Source organism: Phodopus roborovskii, unplaced genomic scaffold (genome assembly GCF_943737965.1).
Source record: "Phodopus roborovskii unplaced genomic scaffold, PHOROB, whole genome shotgun sequence".
NCBI lineage: Eukaryota > Metazoa > Chordata > Mammalia > Rodentia > Cricetidae > Phodopus > Phodopus roborovskii.
In genome coordinates this window covers 8594840-8615265 of record NW_026125281.1, presented here as the reverse complement: position 1 = coordinate 8615265, position 20426 = coordinate 8594840, and the positions used below count along the sequence as shown (strand labels likewise).

The window sequence follows — 20426 nt, the reverse complement described above, 5'->3', positions numbered from 1 at the left end:
TCAGAACCTCAATCATATCAATATGGAAAAATGGTTTATTTGCCCAAAATGCAATCAACCCACCAAATGATTAGTACCCCTTTCCTGTGTTTTGCTAAGCCCCAGGAGCACCCAGATATTCACCTCACCTCTACCCAGTATTAACTAAGTGCTATTAAGTTTATCAAGCTCTCTCAGTGCCTACAAAAGCAAGAGCAAATAAGCCTACCTCCTATGTAGACACTACTCTACCAGTTCCAAAGGACATGCTTCCTTAAAATAGAACATTCACCATTGTCTCAAAGTAGCTACTATGTCTTGAGCATGAAGCAGATGGCAGTAATCATTCTCAGGATTTTGGATAGACTAATTGTCCTATCACCAAGAATAAATGGGTAATCCCCAGTGTACAATGAAGGCTTGAAGGCAACAAGAATAGCCAATGAACAGTAACGGAGGAAGAGTCAGACTGTCTTCCATCACTACATCCTCCTAAAGGCCCCCTCTCTCCTTAGGTACCATTATCATCTCAATTGCAGAGGTCTGAATCAAGAGCCTAGTTTGCTGGAGACTGAGTCCAGCTTCCAGTGGAGAAAGCCTGGCCTCTGGGCCCCTTCAACCTGCTCCGCTGTGCCTCTGAAAACCTACTTTGTAACATGGAGCATAAAGAGCTGAACAGAGACTCTGAGCTCCATTGAGTCTGACTATAGAAGATACAACCTCACACCATGTGTCGCCCCTTTCCTGCATTTTTAGGGTTACTCTTGTCCCACTCACCTCCCAAGGCAAATATGAGATGACGCTGAGACATTACTACGTAAGTGCCATGGCTTCAAGTAAATTACCACCACATCTTCTCCCCCAAAGTCCTTTCCCACTGCCCATACTACTTAAGTACAAGGCTTAACACACAGACAATCACAACCCTCTTCTATTTACTGGCCCAAGTTCAGAGCCCAGTAACCGGAGGCTGCGTCACCTGCTCAGCCCGTCACTCCAGTCTCCTCGCTATGCTGTGTTCTGTACGCAACACACACAGACACACAGACACGACTGTGTACAAGAGACAGAGGTACACATAGCACGTTCTTTACAGTGACTGAAGTGTGGAAGTATTAGTTCTCCTTTAGTCGTTCCCTACCTTAAACATTACTTTTGCCATATTTGTAAAGATGCTAAACCTACGCTTACTAACAGTCTTATTGCCATGTCATACACTTTTGTCATACCGTGTGGGAGCTGCTTCATCGCCGCTAAGATTAGAAGTCCACTAGTTCTACTTGTGAAATACTAAGTTCTTTTCGGTCAAGTGCAGACTGGCTACTGTAGCTCATGTCAAAAGCTGCCATGGGTGCTTACCTCGGCTCCTCTTCGCTGGATGGAAAGCACATGGCTACTTTGTGAATTGGTCTATGACGAGAACTTTCCAAAGAACTAAAAGTGAAGCTTTAAATAGTTTTTGAATAGTTAATGTGCTGTCAGCAATATGAATGGATGCCTGCTCCTGAAATTAATATGAATGGACGCCCTGCTCCTATAATGCCTCGTTTGCATGATTTACTTAGTAACAAGGGTATGCATTCAACAAATACCTGTTGACAAAGCTGCCAGATGCCAAGGGCAGTGAACAAGTCTGTCCTGCTCTTCAAGGTGCTCAGGGGCCCCACTGGGCAAAGGAGAAATATATGTTGGATATTATAACCCTTTTGTCTTGGCTATAGTCCTAGGTAAGTTGATTAATAATAATAATAATAAAGTTCTTCAAGCAGGTAAAGAGTCTCAGGAAGAACTGGAGCAGTGCTAGCGGAAAGCCCACATGGTAGGGACCAGGGATGTAGGGTCTGAGGCCATCACAGCTCGCAGCGTGCTTAGCCATCTCCCTAGCACAGCCCATGTGCTTTGAGAGCGGATCAGTCACTCAACTGCTGTAGCACCAGGTGCATAAACCCCATCTTAAAAATTACTTGGAGGATGAAATGACTAAATATGTAGAGTGGACCATAACAGTCTCAAAGTGTTAAGAACTCAGCCCATTCAGCTCACAGAGGAAAACTGCAATAGAGATGTCACCGAGCTGATTCTCTATTAGCAACTGAAGAACTGAACTCAATCTGAATCTACACAATAGGAATCTCCTCAACTAACTAGGTACCAGGAATAGAGCTGGTTTATTAACAGGTGACAGGTGAAAGCAGACTGTCCCCCAACTGGTCCACACATGCCGCCACTTAGTCCTGTAAAGTAAGCCACTTTCTCTCTTCCAACCACAGGTAGCTTCTAGCTGTTCCTGTAGCATAGCATCCTTGACAAGAACATCCACATCTGATTCTCAAAGCCAAAAGACATGGGGCCATCCACTTCACTACCCACTGAAAAACATTTCCTGAGGTAGAACATTTTTACTCCGAGCAGTAGCAAAAATGTTTTTTGAATTTCACAAATGTGCATATAATAACGGCTATTGTAATGAAAAGCAGGGACTGTTTCCCATCTCCTTTTCATCTCAAAGAGGCTTAAAGCAAGCAGAGGCTGCCTGACAGAATTGTAATTAAGCTGAAAGCTTTGAAACCTAGTTAGAGACCATTGCCCCGAAGTTAAGCAATTGAAGCAAGGTGCTAGGCATGTGTGGGCCCAGAAGAAGTCTCCACGATCTCACATGAGATCGCAGACGCAAGTATCCTGGGTAGTCATCCTTATCATGAAGTCCATTTTCTACCAACAATTTCCACCTTCAACTTGTGTGTAGTCTGCTGGTCACTACCAAAGGCCCTAGCATGGTTAGGTGCTCTGACACTTGAGATGAAGGTATTGAAAAAGGTCATGAGAAAGGTCATATATCGTCTTCAGAGAAAAACACAGCGATCCCAAGCCTGGCCATTGGTTTTTGTCAGCAGCTCCTCAAATACAAGAACAGGCTCCAGTGGTACCCATTACAACAAGTTATGTGCCTTGAAACTTGGAGCTTAACTTTTTACAGCTTTTATTGTAAAACAGGAATCATGCCATAGAAGTGACTATTATTTACATATGGCCTAGCAGTTAATATTAATAGATACAGTAATGTCCTTGCTTAGTAAGTTCCAAATATGCCACGAGGTTTGCATTACATGCTCATGGCAAGCCTAATGTGAGACCCGTTGCTTTCTTCATTTGACTGGTGAGGGAACTGAGTCAGGGTAGCTCATCTGCTCCTGTCCCTGTAGCTGGCACGCTATGGAGCTGGGATTCAAACCCATACCCTTAGGCCATCCTCCTGGCCAGCTCCAGGGATTTTCTCAAGATTGACAAAAACAAAATGTGGCAAATACTCAGTGCAATGATCAACAAAATAGTCTAAAACAGCTATTTTTATTATTAACAGACATGCGAGAATTATTTCCATGTATATAACATATAGTAAATATTAAATCCTAACTCATTATTTTATTCCTTCATAGTTTTTGCTTTAGAGTGATTTCTAAGAAGCCAATGCTGTGGCCACCAACAAAACTCTAAAAATGTTTTTAGTAATGCCTTTCCTCATGGTGTCCCTTAATCTCACAGAAACTGAATTAAGTGTGGAACGTAAACAAGGGTGAAATTAGATTAACATGTTTCTATTCACACCAGCATATTTGAGCACAGATATACAAATATTTCCTATGAGGAGCAGCTTCCAACCCCAACTCTACACACTCAGTTTAGAAGACTTTCTGTAAACAAGATTGCTTAAGATATTCTCATCAGCCAGAACTATATTTTACTCAAATACAGAAAGAGAAGAAAACTAATTTTAGTAATTTTCTAGTGTTCCAACTTTTGTAGAAATGACAAAACTGTTTGAAAATAGATTCTGGTAATATAGATATGGGCAATTGAATTAACCCACCACCTTAAAATATGCAAAACAAAATTGAATACATTGTAAATGCAGGCAATTTAGCCACCTAATTCAAGATCACAATCTTGGGAAACCTGATATATAAATTCAAAATTACTCTTTGAATTACTCTATGGATCCCTGAGATGAGTGGGAGTGAGAATTCCAATTCCATCTGCTTTTACATCGTTTAAACACATTTGTCTGCTTCAGGAGAAGTTTCCTGCGCTGGGATCTGAGAGAAAGCTGCAGCCTCAGGTCTGGGCCTAACTCCTCCCTATTCTCTCTCTCTCTGTCTCTCTCTCCCTTCACCTTCCCCAGCCACTTACAACCAAAAATAAACACTCAAATTGGCAGTATAGAACTCATCAATCTCTAGCCCTTGCGAATTTAAGACAATCAAAAAAAAAAAAAAGATGGCAAAAAAAAAAAAAAAAAAAAATCTGTGCTTTGCAAACAAGGCCCGAGCTAGGTGTGCAAATAAACATTCTTTTTACTGCTATGACTCTGGGTCCTTCAGAATAGTTTGCCACCATGGCTACAACACAAGGCTCTCACAACAGGAGCCGGAGCACACGCCCACAGCAGAAAGGCTCCCTCACTTCACACTGGACACTGTGGTACTCAGCTAACTTTGCCCAAAAGCCGATTTCATCAAAATTATGCTCTAACACAACACATCAGCCATGTAAACTCAGCCAACTGCAAACTGCATGCAAGTTTGTCTGGTCATTTAATTTCAGTTAAGCTGGGACTACTACACTTAAACACTGTGTGTGTGTGTGTGTGTGTGTGTGTGTGTGTGTGTGTGTGTGTGTGTGTACAGAGAACTGAGTATTTGCTATAGAGGGAAGAGAGGTGATATTTTAATGCCTCTGATAGGAAATTTCTTTCCCACTGTACCTTAGAGGGTGAGTCAAATGAGTAGAGGGAGAATATGTAAATTGTGTTTCTTGAATGAGCCTGTTCAATGCTAACTGAAATATTCACTGATGACATTTGAAACCCATCTCTCCCGACAGAACTTTCCCACTACCAGTCAATTATTCACTGGTAAACATAAACTGTGTTTACCTACTTCTGTTCTACATTTCAAACTGGACAACACCAGCCGAAACCTGCAAACTTGCAACAAAAACCAGAGAGGTTGGCATTAAAAAAAAAAAAAGAAAATACAAAGAGCTAAACATTTTCAAAACATTTGATTCTTATAACTCAACAGTGTTTGCAAAGCAAATGAAACATAGTTCTTGAGGCTGGAGCTTGGCGTGTTTTGTCTCGATCCCTAGATGAATCAAGAAAACAGGTACTAGCCTATGAGTGTAGAACCTACAAGCATGGTGTCTTAGAAGAATTTGGCAGCAGACTTCAGAAGAAACTTAATATTCTCTGCCTCTCCATTATATTCCCTCCTTGTTTGTACTTAAGAAGAAGCTATGTTTTTTTACAAAGGAGATTTTTCTGGTTTTTTTTTTTTTTTCTTTGCCACGTGATATAGACAAGTGGTGGCAGGAAGTTTAATAATTGGCTCTGAGTCAGACAAGGCAACCCAGTTGAGCGCCAAACCAAATATCAAATTCAGTAAATTCGGCCAAAGCCAACTCTAAACTATATGTAAGTCTTGCTGGTCATTTAATTAATTTAAATTGAGCTGAGATTATTTGCATTTGGCTTCTGGGAAGTCACTTAAACATCTATCATGGTGTGTGTGTGTGTGTGCGCGTGTGCGCGCGTGTGTGTGTGTGCGTGTGTGTGTGTGCGCGTGCATGCGGTGCGTGCGTGTGTGTGTGCGCGTGCATGTGTGCGTGCGTGTGTGTGCGTGCGTGTGTGTGTGTGTGTGTGTGTGTGTGTGTGCATGCGTGCATGCATGTGTGGTACAAAGGGCTGAAATATTTGCTAAGGATTGAAGGGAGGTGTTATTTTAGTGGCTACTTTTAATGAATTTCTTTCTTTCCTTCCTAATCCTCTAATTCATTAATAAGCACTTCAGGTTTCAAACTAAATCATATCTCAAAGGAGGGATGGGAAGAAGATCTGTAACAACTATGTTCCAGGGAAGCTTGCCAGATGTTAATAAATTTACTAATTTTAACCACAATTCCTGTGGTGGTGGCTGAGAGAGATGAACAAGAATATGATGGAACAGAAAAGGAACGCGATCATGTGATTCACACACAATAACCTAGAATTATTTTTATACATCTGGGTGTAAAGCCATATAACAGAACTTGAGGAAAATTCAGGTCTATAATATTAAGCTTTATGCTAAAAAAGTGCTCTAAATTTTCCATTACACTGACAAAAATATTCCTTTGGGGCTCTGAATAATTTATAGTGAGACCCTCTAGCTTAGCTTCTGATCCTACTGCATTCCACCATAGCCTTTGTAAGCACATTGACTGATAAAAACACCGGAAGAGAAGACACCATGGATAGTTATGTACACCTTTGAAATTGTACCTTGAAAGTTCATTTCCAAGGTCTAACACCATCAAAATGTTGTGGTGTCTTTGCCATTGAGACAGGATCCCCTGTAGTCCTTGCTGGCCTTCAACTCACTGCCATGGCTGAAGATGGCTTAAACTCCTGATTGATCCTCCTGACTCCAACTTCATAGTACTAGGGTTGTAGTGCCTCATCAGCGTCTGCACAATTAACTTTCTTTTTTTAAGGACAAGAAACTACTTCTAAGAGCCAGGGGTAGTGGCACATTCCTTCAATTCCAGCAAATGAAGGAGGCAAAGAAGTAGAATTATCGCTGAGTTCAAGGTCAGCCTGGTCTACATAATGACTTCCTGAACAGCTAAAGCTACATAGTGAAACTGTCTCAGAAAACCAAAGAAACAGAAAGGAGGGAGGAAGGGAGGAAGGGAGGAATGAAGAAAGAAAAAGAAAAGAACTTACTTTTTTTTTTCTTTTGAGACAGGGTTTCTCTGTAGCTTTGGAGGCTGTCCTGGAACTAGCTCTTGCAGACCAGGCTGGCCTCGAACTCAAGAAATTACTTTCTATGTGTCTCACATACTGAATGCTTTGAGCAATTACAAAACTGATCTAGAATATTTATTTATCTGAAGGTAACTTTAATTGTATAGAAACATTACAAAATATATTTTATTCCTGAAAATAGACATGATAGCAAGGTAAGAAATATAAACATTTAGAAATATATTGGTCCTCTACGTTTTCTTTAAAATCAGGCCACATCTCATCCACACAAAACCATCTAAGGAAGCGCCTCACACAAACAGACACTCTGCTAAACAGTGGGTGACTCCTGTTTGGAGGAGGTGGCTTGTCAGTAATGTGGTGGAAAGATGAAAATGTCTTACTCCTATGTCACTATGTCATATTCAAAATGTTATTATCTTATAATCCTTCCTTGTCATGTCTATTGGTAAATGGTTTAATGGACTTAGTCTTCCTCGTTTAAGTGGCTATCTTTTTGAGCTTGACAGTGTTGGGTTTGATGCAGGGCCTCTCACTGGCTGCCCAGCACCCTGACAATCCCCTGGGCCCAGCTGAGGAGGACCCTGTGGTAGAGTGTATAAATGTCTCCAGACCTTGTCTGTGCTAATGGGCTCCCACCTGAAGACATTCAAAGAAGAGGTGAACCAGGACTGATCAATTGCTTTTACTGTTCAAGCTCTATACACTCTACTTAGACATTAAACTTGCCTTTGTGTAAACTTCGGCTTGATTAATGATTGACGTGACTGGAAGTTTCCAATGGAAAGTTGCTTTATCCAGAGATTAACCGTGTTGCTATATCAGCACAAAGTTTCTACTTTTTACAACAGCCATTCTCCACAAGCACTGCACAGGAATATATTTACTTGTCAGGAAAGCCACAGAACAGTTGTGCATAAAATTAATTACTACTGGTAGAAAAATCAAGACACCTTATATCTAAGGTAATTAATTTTGTGCTTTATCTGTTATGGATTAAATAGCTTTACAAGTTTTAAAAGGCTTTCCCAGATACATACTCGAATACCATGTCAAAATGATAATAATTATACATAACTTAATTATGCTTATTTTTTAAAAAACCTGAGATAAAAGATCATTATGATTGGAGAACTCATGGATAAGGGTTTGTCTATGAATGGAATCCTAGCATGGATAATCTATTGAACTAATAAAACTTATTTCATGAATCCATCAACACTTTATGGCTTAGTAACAAATAAGCAACAATATCAGTGAACATTTTTCCATAGACCCAGTTGAAATAAATGCAATGAATTTATACATCTGACTTATAAAAATATGCATAGCACCTAAGTAGCTGTGCATAACAGACAGTAATATGTACATATAACCTTCTATGTATAGACTGAAATATGCATGGATTGAAGTAGATGTTTCTATTTACATGCAGCTCACATAAGCATTCATATGTACTAATTATATTAAAATAATTATGATACTATGTTTAAAGTATACTACTCAATCTTCAAGAAAGTGGCTAAACGCTATGCATACTTGCCAAATAGGCTTGCATACTTTATAGGTATTAAGTTTTAGGTTCTTCTTGTTTATACTGCAGTGGCCAAAGCCACAGGAATATTAGACACAAAAACTGCTTTGCTGATCTGATCTAATCCAGTTTGATGTTGACATTTTTCAAAATCTGGTTGTATTTGCTAACAAAATGGAAAATAAAATGAAATCATTCCAAATTTTCAGTAGTCATACAGAAAAATGATGTAAAATAATATGGTGATGAGGACATGTAATCAACACAAAGAAATATATTCCAAGTTAAAAGCATTTTGTGTATCCACATGCATATACTTCAGTACGTACACACAACACACACACACACACACACACACACACACACACACACACACACACACACACAAATATAAATCCAGCCTATGGAATGTGATAATCCAGTAATATGCAACTCCCAATTAAGGGGGAACATGGATTAATTCAAACTACTTTGAAACAGAGGAACAGTTTGGTGGCTCTGAGGGCAGAGTTCAGGAGCGGTCAAGAGGTACACAGTGATGAAGAGACAAGGCAAAGTAAGAGAGACAGACACTCACCTTCCGTGCCATTGGGAGTCATGGAAGTGCTATTTATATGAGAACTATCGAGTTTGGGACCACTGGGGGACTCACTATTACCACTCAGTCGGTTATGCGGGCTGGTTAGATCCTGCATTTCCATAGACCTAAAGACAAGAAGCCTTCCGTTTGACAGATGTACCAAATTCATAACGGCACCATTTAATGTGGTAACGACTTGACACCTTCTTTGAAACACACACACACACACAAAAGTCCCATTGTATCTGTTCTCTTAGACTGGAAACGGTTCAGTTTGCATCTGTCTTTAGGCCTTTCATCACATGTATTACTGAAAGGCAATGCTCGCCCTGTGCAGCCAGTGTTCACCTGCAGCTTTTAAAATCTCCCCCTTTCTTGTATAATTAAAGTCATAAGCTAATGTGGGACAACGGCATCTGTTGTACGTTCAGAAGAAAACATGGCAGTTGTTTTTATATTAAAACAATCCCCCCGGAGTATGACTTTGCTAAAAAGAAGAGGGAGATACATAAACACGTGGAAAAGAAATAAGTCACTATTCTGTGCAATCTGTTTCATCTAATAAATTAACACTAGAGACTCCCTTTAAAATTTAACACCCAATTGTTATTTGATGGGTTCCAAACCAAATAAAGCGCTCGAAACCTCCAGTCCAGTGACAGGGAGCCTGTCCTGATGCACATGTTTACTCTGGCAGACCACTTAATTGTTCCTGTTTCCCTTGAAACAAATGCAGCATTAAAACATCACGGTGTCCGCCCACTTGTTTGCTTTGTGGATTACATACACCATAGCCAACTGAAAAAGGATAAGGCCAAACACAGAGGGGTCTGTGGGACCATTAGCCCTCACAGCACCCCAGCCGTCACTTAGGGGAAGAAAGAAAATTCTATGCAGTGCTATAATTTTTCATTTTCACCATATAAAAAAGCAGTTCAATGCCTCCCAGATGGCCTTAGGAACGACAGTTACTCCTGCTGTAGGAGGCACAGCAGCCACGACTCACGGTGGCAATTTCAGAACTAGACCCTGCTTCTATCTCCCACTCTTATTCCTGAACAGAGGCCTTATTTAAAGTCACAAATTAGATGCTTACATACAGCTTCATTTCCTGACAGCACACATTGTCAAGCCTAATGTGTACTTGCTATGTTTTAAACATTCTACTTTTTTTTTTTTGTCTCACAACTAATAATGGGGGGGGTTAATTTACAAATAGAATGTTCACACTTGCTCCTCACCTTACCTGGGGTCATTTTAATGTGTAGGCTACACTGAAATTGACTGTTGGCTATCAGCTGTAGAACAGCTCCACACGAGCTACTCTATCTCCTCGAATAGCTGAATTCAAACAAGAAATAACTTCAAATCCAGTTATTCCTAATTATCATTCCTCATACAGTTTTCCTAAAACAGACAGCAATGACCTCACACCAAGTCTCTTATGCCTTTCCCACATACTTATACTTTTAGAAGTGCACTCATATACACATGCACATATACATACAACACACACACAAAAAAATTGTTAAGTCATTTCCACCCCAGGCTGTTGCTATTAATAGAAATAATTAAGAAATACTAGACAAAAATAGATCCGGGTCACAGAAAGGTAAGCTACAGAAATGTTGAGTATCAACGAAATCCTTACCTGCGACTGGAGGAAAACGCAACATCGGAACTGGTGTGAGATGTTTGCACCTGTGGCCAGGGTAGAAAATCAGAAGTGGTTATTAACTGTGCTTCGGGGTCAGTCAGCTCTTAATTACAGAGAGCACATGGCTGAGCCCCACAGTGCTCACTTTTAACCAAAAGAGAAAAGGGAGGCTAGGGCAGCCGGGAAAGGCATAGTGTCTTTAAGTGGAGGGCTCAACTGCTGTTCTTTCCTGCAGGTCTGTCCTCCTCCACTTGACAGGAGGGGAAGGCAGTCAAATGACGGGGCTAGTGATTCATCACTAGCCTATGACAGCTGCAAACGGGATTACCCCTCCCCCAATCAACATGCAAAGCAGTCCTCGCCCCAGAGCTTGGAAAAGATGCTTGGGAAGAAGAAGAAGAAGAAGAAGAAGAAGAAGAAGAAGAAGAAAAGAAAGCTATTAACAAATGAGTATGTTTAACAGCAGCAGTAGTTGAGGCAATAATCTCTCAGCATCGTCAGATCTTTGATCTTCTGTTCTAGCCAGCTGGACTAGAGCGCCCGCCCACCCTCTTAGCTCCTGACCATTCCCTAGCCTTATCGGGATGGTTTTCACCCAGTTACTATTTGTCACTTAAGATTCATTGAAACAGCTTCAGGCAATGCCTTGCTCCAGAAATAAGGCAAAGGCAGGCTTTCGTACCAAAGTCCCAGCGCTGAGCACTATACTTGTTTAACTATGCCAGGTAAAACCCAATAAGTATTTCTACAGCTATGCTGGACAATATGAAAGAAAGTGTGTGTGTGTGTGTGTGTGATCTTTTAGAGTGAAGTACAATGCACATTTGAGTACTCTAATTCACCAACCCAGACAGCCTGAATGTTCAGTTTGTTTCCAGATAAACGAGTTGGGAAATTTCACCACTCAGTTTCACTAATTCAAAGTTGGACTAGCCTTGCCCTTCAGAGGCAGTTGGAGGGGCCAGCATCAGGTAATGAGGTTCAGGTGAGCCGGCTCCTGCTGGCTTACAAGCTCCCACCAGGGCTTGGGCAGGCAGAAAGGAGCACTCTAACTTTTAAAATGGCACGGAATTCCAAATCTTTGATGTGCATTTTCATTCAACCTGAACTGACATCAACAAAGATGAGAGCTGAGCGTCTCAAATGACATTAAAGTTATCCACCTAAGCATCTTCTGTTGAGTCCTGCTGGCTTTTAATTATGATTTATGAAATTAAGAAACACGACCTTTCTAGCAAGAATAAAGCATCATTACGGTCTAAATGTCTTGGGATAATGTTACGTGGGACTTCTATGTATGGATTTTTTTTTTTAATGTTCAGGACAAACAATTTTTAAGATGTTTGGGTAACTGAAGTTACTAATAATTTTAATGCCTGCAGATGTCCATTATTTGATAACAAGTTTAAAAGGTTTTTTTTTTCATTACTAATGTTCTCACGGAAGATTAAATGGTTTCCTTTAGAAACTGCAGCAATATATCTCAAGGATAAAATTCCCCTTATTATACACCTGGAATAAATTATAGGTGAGAACGGACTTCATTTTAAGAACTCTCTTGGCTTAATTACATGAGTACGTTAAAGCATATTTACTGTGCAATGCTAAAATACATCCCCGTTGTAAAATCAGCTAAAAAATGTAATCTCAGAAACAGAATTTTTATTTCATTGTATACTTTGAAAGCCTCATTGTCTTTATATTTAAAGTTTAAAATCTGCCGTTTCTCAGTTTTGCTTTTTGAAAAATCAAAGTTGGTGATAATAATTAAAAAAAAAAAAAAGAACCTACAAGTAAGAATTATTCTAACGCATTTCCTTATTGGGGAAAAAATGCTATTTAGCAATGTATTTCCTTTCTGTTGGCAGCCCAGTTTCTACTGTACTTTCAGAGAGCAGTTTTTGCAAGCCCGTACCCACGATCTTCCATTCATTAAGTGTACTTCAGATATATTCTTTTGTGTCTCAAGGATTATTTAAACCATGTGTTGTGTGTTACTGTATTTAAAAATGACTCTTTAATCAAAATAACTTTAAAACAACTAATCCTCACTTAGGCTGGTCAGCTGAACCCACATCGTGGTCCAGGAAAAATAAATCTACTCTCAAGAATGTGAATGCAGACAACAATTAGACACAGATGTGAGTGAAATTAGTTACAGTTTACAAAATGCTACACTTCACATGCTTTTAGTTTTTTATGTGCAGTGCAAGATTACATTGCAGTAGGGAACACCCTTACTCCCTCACTGGCTTATCTAAAAAGGACACCTATTTCTGATGGCTGACAATTTCCTCTCATGCTTGACAATGTCTATGGAAGTGGTTTGCTGTTGTTGGTGTGTGTGTGTGTGTGTGTGTGTGTGTGTGTGTGTGTGTGTGTTTAAAGCTCTAAAACCACAGTGTGTTTCAAAAATAATTAATGAAAGCTTATTTTCATTCAAAAGAAGCAGGAGTTGGGGGCTTCTAAAAACGTTCTGCTAGGAGGCAGTATGTTTTCTTGATCTGTAAAGTTAATATAATTCTAATCTGCTATTTTAATTTCAATACTCTCCAGGGTACAAAATTAGTACTCATTATATTATGAATGATCATAGTACAACAAAGTCATTCCTTTTAATGACCTTTAAAAACTCTGCATATAATACACACAGTTGTAGCATATTGCCAGACTTGTGAAAAGAAAAAGGGAAAAGATAACAGAGTTCCTTAGAATTTAAATTCAAGACTCCTACATTGGTAACCATGACTTCTGATTAGTTAATGAGGCCTTTCAACTTTGCCTTTTTTTCTAATTAAATTTATAATTCTTCACAGATGTAACTTTTGTTGATGTTCAATTTGTCTCTCTCATTTTGTTAAACCTCACATAGTACTTCGTCAATCCATTGAATAGCCACATTAAATCTGTTAATACCATGCTCTTCAACCCTAGAAATTATTTCCAGAAGGGAACCGTGCTTTGAGAGATCATCAAACAAGACTTAAGGTACACATTTTATCACATTTTCCCTACCACGGAGCTCAGAATACAGAGCAAAATTCATGACTTTTGCACTGTTTATTATACTTTGCTAAATTACCAATCAAAAGCATCTGACAGAAGATCATGTCTGAAGCCAGAAAGTTAATAATGTTCTGTGAAAAGTAAACTATAAATGGAAAGAGGTTCTGAATGTCAGCAGCGCAGAGCAAATAAAATGTAGGTACTTGTCTAAATTATGGGTTTTCCGTGGGCTTTTTCGCTTGCTAGAAGCAATTTTTATAAAATGACTATAATTTAAAACTTTTTTTTTTCTTTTTCCTTCTCAAATCCAAAAGAAATTTTCAAAGTGAAAGTTCTGAACTTAGAGCTAAGTAGAGCTGGCAGGCAAGCTGGTTTTGTCTGACACTGATCAACCTGTGTGCGCCCCAATTTGAAAGACAATGGCAATTTACTAACCAGAGTGCTTTTTATTGGGGGGGGGGAGCGCCTTGGTAAGACTGCTTCTTAAGCAGAATATAGTCTTGCTATGTTTCTCTTCTATGCATATTTCCAGCCTGGGTGCTGCAGCACAAACCTCAGGTCTTCAAAACAAAACCCTCACCGTGAAGTGGGGAAAAGCTTCTAGGGACAAGTAGATGTTTGTCAAATGTTAGCACTGCCTTTCCTTATCAAAGCTTCCAATAAACTAAATGCTCAAATGCTAGTGATGATTATCTTAATGTAATATCCCATATTGCCTTTTGCATTATCTCCTTTAAAGAAAACGAGAAAACATAACCCTTGTGAAACCAAAAACAAACAAGTATTTGAAACACAACATTCCTGTCTTCAGCTTTGGAGAAAGGGCTGTTTTCAGAGATAGCGTTTATTGTCAATGTTGACCGAAATACTTCTGGTTATCTGATAAAGGAGGCTTTGCTGCTGGTACAAGGCTCTTTTTTCTTCCCATTGTACTCTTAGGAAATACATTTTCACACTCCCGCGGAAATTCTCTTTTTCAAAAATCATCTATCATGCCTGTGAAACTCACAGGGCATTTGACTTCCCCTGGCACTTTCAAGCTGAACGGTGGCTCAATTAAACTTCTGTGTCTGTCACCACAAAGCTTTCAAAGCTGGAAGTCCACGGCTGCTTGCTTACTTACTAAACACTTTGGGCCTTAGGAGAACTCAAGCATTGAGAAAGTCAAATATCAAAGGTTTGATCATACAGAGGCATGACTATTCATGTGCGCATGTCCCCAAACCCTAAACAGTGAGGGAAAAGATCCACACAAGCGTGAAAGAAATGTCTCCAAAGGACACACTAGAACACCAACTGCAAAGCCATGCAACTACACCATGGTTTCCGGCTACCACTGACCATCTTAAGAAATGAAACTTTAAAACACTTGTCTAAACTCAATGACAGCTCAGAATGTGTCCAGTTCTTGCAGATTCTGTACTTACATGTTCAAAACTCCTCCCAAGAAGTATAAGCCTGCAACTCATTAGCGATTCAGATACTGATTTGGAAGGGCAATCCTTTACACAGATATCTGTGTTTCAAAATCTGGAGTTTGACTCCCAAGTGTGCTCAGATCACATAAAGGGCCAGAGAGGCACAAATACGTTAAGGAGGTGGGGGTGGGGGGTGGGAGTACTAAAGGTTTATTGCATCACTTTCTGAAGATAAGCCTGCTTAATACAGTGTTTAATGTAGCCTGTTTAATATAGTGTTCGCTAAATCTGTTAAGGGACAAAAAGGCTTCTTTCTTGAAAACAGGGTTGTTAGTTTGTTGTTCATCTGCTGTGTTTCCCATCAGGGACTTAACCTAGTGGTAGGAAAAGCAATCTAGGTAATATACGCCACTATGTATACTTTAAGTATCTATGCATCTACGTACGGATACCATACTCTGCTCAATACCACACGATAATATCCTGAGGATAGTGCAGCAAGTGAAAAAAGATATGAAATAATCTCCCTCCGAGAACATTACCCAGTATTCTACTTATATTTCTAAAGATCGTAACAAAAGTAGTTAATTTGCAGTGGCCCTTAATGATCCTAATGGCTCCGATCATTTGGAGGGTAAGGATTTCACTTTTATGACTGAAGCCCGTGGCTACTAAAGTCCCAGGAACAAAGTGTCATCATTTTCCCCAAGCCATAATGCTTTTTCTTTGGAAACAAATCAAAACACCAATAAAAGCGCTCCTGTTATCTCGGGCTTTGCTCACCGAACAGCTGTTCTCGGTCACTACAATTTTTCAAACACCCAGCTTGTACTTACAGCGCTCACATCTGCTGCCTCCACCGGTTTAGTGTGCTCCTTGGAGTTTTCTGTGTTAGCAGACCTCCATTCCTGACATAGTTTGGCTGCTGGGAAGGAACGCGGGAACCCGGGCGCTCTCAGCAGCGCTGCGGCGCGGCTGGCAGCAGAGCGCGGAGGCCGGGGAATGCCCGGCTCCGGAGGTCGGCACCCGGGTGCAGCTGCAGACTCGGGCTGCCGAGCGACTGAGCGCGATCGCCTTCCCCAGGAAGGACCCTGCCACCGCGCACCGCCACAGGAAGGTTTCCAGTCGGAAGTGGCCCTGCACACTCGCTACCTCGCCGCAAGCTCGGAGCCATCAGCTCGCCGCGGTCTGTTTGGGAACGGCTCTGCGCCCCAGCGAACGGCAGCGGCAGATAGCATCTGAGACGCCTAGACAAAGAAACGGCACAATCTCATCCCCCGATTTGTTTGCGCAGCCTTGTAGGTCTGCCCACGAAGCCTCGGGGCTTTTTGTTTTGTTTTGTTTTTGCAACGCAAACCACAGCTATTCTCTCGTCCTAACCTTACTGGTTTAAATGCAACAATTGAGAGGAGCAGAGCTTGGACTGACTCAACCTTGCTGCTTTAAAAAAAAAAAAAAATTTATTATGTAAATGACGCGCCCCATGCTATCTGAATAAACAGCTGTGGGGGAAGAACTTGTGGGAACCTCTGTCAACACACACACACATCCTCCAGCTCCAGTAGCTCCCAATTAAGATCTTTGGGGAGTAGCTTCACGTTATCTTTCACACTTTTCCAATACTTTTTGTTGTTTCTTTGAGCTTCCCGAAACTTAGGGAACCGACACTTTTCACACTTCTTCCTAATGTACCCACCTACTAACAGGTCTGGAGAAGATAAAAAAAAAAAAAAAAAAAAAAAAAAACTTTTTTTTTTTCTAAGTTGTTTCTATGAAGTAGAGAGAGTATGGGCAAACGTGTTAGCTATTAGCAGCTTAACGATGAAAGCTTGGCTGACGATTTCTGCGAGGGTTGCTAGAAGGGCAAAGGCTTCAGTTCTTTGGATAGGACCCAGATAATATTTCACCATTAACATTTTTCAATGAGTCTTGAGGAGAGATTCGGCTAGTCTGGAACTGGCTTTGCAACTTACCCTTAAAAAATAAATAAATAAATTCTAACCTTAATCTGTTCAGAACCTGGGTGATAGATAAGCTGTGACACTCCCCTAGGAGTTGAGCATCAGTTAAGAAGCCATGTTTTGGGCATACAACATAACTCCACTTCCAAGTCAGGGCCCCAGCCATTGCACTGACTTGGAATCTTGAAGAAAATGCCCCTTCTTGTACGCCAGTCCTACATCACAGTTTAACTGCAAATGCATCCAAACTAGTATTCACTCTGAAATGGAGTTTTTGTACTCATTTTTAAAAAGGCATTTTGTCATTATCAATTGTTTTTGCTCTTTTTTTTTTTTTAATTTGAAAAAGGTGTGTACCCCTTCTTTTAAGGTCTTACCTTAGTATGAGGAAAATTAAAAATCACAATAACTTCACATCAACTAGTAGAGCAGATAGACAGGGTCTTACCTTAGCTCTGCCAATTTGTAAATGATAGCACCATTCCGTTGATGCAAACAAAACCCAACTAAAGGTTTCCACGGACCAAAATTCCATACAGGCGTTCTCTCTTCTCCTGGTGGAAGGGTGCCAGTCTAGACTGCTTGCAAAAGAGCACTTTGTCAGGCCTAACCCACAGCTTCAAGTGCTAGCTCACTAGGGTTTCATCTTGTGTAGTGCCAGCAAGGAATCATGGGCTAGGCATCTACCATATTTGGGAAAACAGTTGATTGCTATTGGATCTGTTCATATATGCATCAGAAACGGAGGTGTGTTACCACGCATGGCACGCCACTCACCTCGACCAGAAGGGTCAGTTATTGGACATATGAAAGTATGTGTGCAGAAACCAACACTGTCTCTAATGGATTTTCTGTTGTAGTTAGGTAAAATCTAGTGCTAGATTAATTTCATATGTGACATCACACACCCAGACAGTAACCTCTGGTTGAAACTTTACATTCAGCTAACGCATGCGTGCTTCCCAAAGTTTAAAAATTATTTTGGATGCATATTGTTAAAATGCTATTCAGCTGATCCGGTAAAGATTATATTGGAAAATATGGAATATGCAAACTGCATGAAGTCAAAGCAGCAGAAATAGCATGTCAGTTTTACATACAAGTTACTCGCCTATGTTACAGTCAAATTCATCACATTACATAGACTTTTATATTGAAATTCAATCATTTTAATTTAAATAACTAAACAAAGTGCCTCCAAGAAATGATGCATGTAATTATGAACAAAATTAGGAAAGAAATGATGAATTTAATGTGACCACTAATGGATATAATATAGCCCATACCTCATAATTATGTGACACACAGCTTAGTTACTGGTTAAAAGAAATAGCCACGTGCATATTTACCACTTTTAAGTAGTTTCCTTTTTCTAAAGCAAAACTAGATGTGTTGAAACAATCACATGTTTACCTATAAATTCTGATTACTAACTCCATATTCCACAAAAAGGTAAATTACCTCATATACAGCTTGAATCCAAAATACGTTAGTCTATCCTAAACAACCAAAAGGTATCGCTATGAAATTTTCATCGACTATAATTATATAACTTGAGCACATACCACAACGAACTAAACTGTTTCCGAAGTCAGACACACAGATTACAAGAAAGTTGAAGAGAGTTGGCTGAAAAGTTGGGCCTGAGTGGGACTTCTGAGCACCCTAACAGGGATGCAGAGAACTTTCAAACCAAGCAGGTTTTATCTGCCAGAGCCGCTCTTGCCTGGATATGCTCCCAGTTAGACAGAAGTCTATCATTTCCATAAATGTTTCCAGTAATTTTAGATTAGGAGAGAATTTTAACTAAAGATGTGCTCACAGAAATCAACAAAAGACCTTAGACAAGGTCAAATTTAAGAGAGTCCTTGGAACAACACAAAGGAAAGGATTTCTCAACCTACAGGAGTAAACAGTCGATTAAATACATCAACATGAGAAATGGCGAGAAAATGAAGGCAAAGGCATACTACATGACTCTTTTCCATTCCAGGAGTGACAAGTGCTTCCAGTAAAAGATGTGTTTTCCTTCTATTCCTGTTTGCCCTGAATGGATTAGGTATCCATGCCATTCAGGGGCAGCCTGTTTGCTAATTTCTCTGCACCTACAATTCTTGATTGTTTCTCAAGAACAAGGTCAGTGAGTTTCACAGTATGATTAGCACCTTTGTCCTAAAGCAAGGCCCCTGTCATTACCCCTCCCACGTTATTAAAATCAACTATATCTGAGAATGTTTCACAATTCAAATTGTTGGAGGTAGAATGGGAAAGAAAATATTCCAAAATATCATACTTCAAATCTTCCTGCTTTCGGATATGTTTCTCTTTCTTCTGCCCCACACCATAGCACCACAGTGGTAGCTTTTTTGTGGACCCTTTTGGGGAAGTAACTGAGTAGTTGAAGTGGTGATACTTGCTGGTCTGTGGGCTGGTTCCTTCCATGACATGTGCTTTGCCCACTGGGATGAAATCTACAATGAGGGTCCTGCTCCCAAGTACCCTTCAGTTGAAACACAACCAAGAAAAACATCCTCTATTTATTTTAAGAATGATATTAAATCCACCAAGCAAAATGTCTACCAACATTTGCTAAATGCTTTCCATTCAAACGCCAACATGAATAGCTTTTAACAGTAAATTTAAGGAGGCAATTACTAACTATTAGCTGTACCATGGAAAATTATTTTCATAAATATTACAGTCTTCATACCAACACAATATGAAAATAGAACCCATTTCCTGACCTCATAATAAGCACGTTGGTTTTTACATTAGAATCATAACCATTTATTTATTTAGAGGGGAAAACTTGTTATCCTATGTAGTAATGACTGCCTATAGGATGTTTTTTTAAAAACTTGTTATTCTTAATATAAACTTTGAATAGTACTTCTTGCTATTGATAAAAGCATGGGCAGTGGCAATTGTTACTATTTTTTTTTCTTCAGGAAAGGAGTATGGGTGTTATAGGCACTTTAAGAAAATATGACACAATAGATTTTTCTCTTCCAGAATCAACAGATTCCCCAAAATGGCAAACAGAGTTAGCTTTTCTTCCTTCTGTCAAAAATATGTAAATAATTGTTCTTGGGAGCGCATGCTTAATCTCAGTAACCAGCTCTTTTGCCTTTCCACACTGTAGAATGGATCTCTGTTGACATGGAGCAACGTAGGAAGTTGGGGGTGTCTCCACTTCAACATTTTTTTTCCTCTCTCCAAGCCATGGGTAAAACCGATCTTGTCAGCACCTCCCCTAACATGTAAGAGGATCTGCAAATTTGCTTTGGGTTTTCTAGGCTTCTCTACAGCTGAGTTACCAGTTTTTAAATTCTTCAGTAACAATGAGCAACTCCCAGGAGGAAGGATAAGACTGTGTGCTGGGCACTGCCCTGGGAGCCCCAGGTCTGCTGGAACCCTGATTTTTAGTAAAGATGGGTGTTTGTCTCCCCATACTATTTGTTCGGGAATCTGCCTGGTTTTTGTAGC

General features: G+C 40.0%; 1 protein-coding gene across 1 annotated transcript in view; it reads right to left on the bottom strand.

Annotated features, from left to right (window-relative positions):
* The window catches only part of Eya1 (EYA transcriptional coactivator and phosphatase 1), a 119631-nt gene extending 110504 nt beyond the window's left edge, over window positions 1-9127 (bottom strand). The window contains exon 1 of the mRNA XM_051196911.1: window positions 8896-9127. Within this exon, the coding sequence (XP_051052868.1) occupies window positions 8896-9067 (172 nt within the window). The 5' untranslated portion in view covers window positions 9068-9127. The remainder of the gene's footprint in view (window positions 1-8895) is intronic.
* Window positions 9128-20426: the final 11299 nt, after the last annotated feature.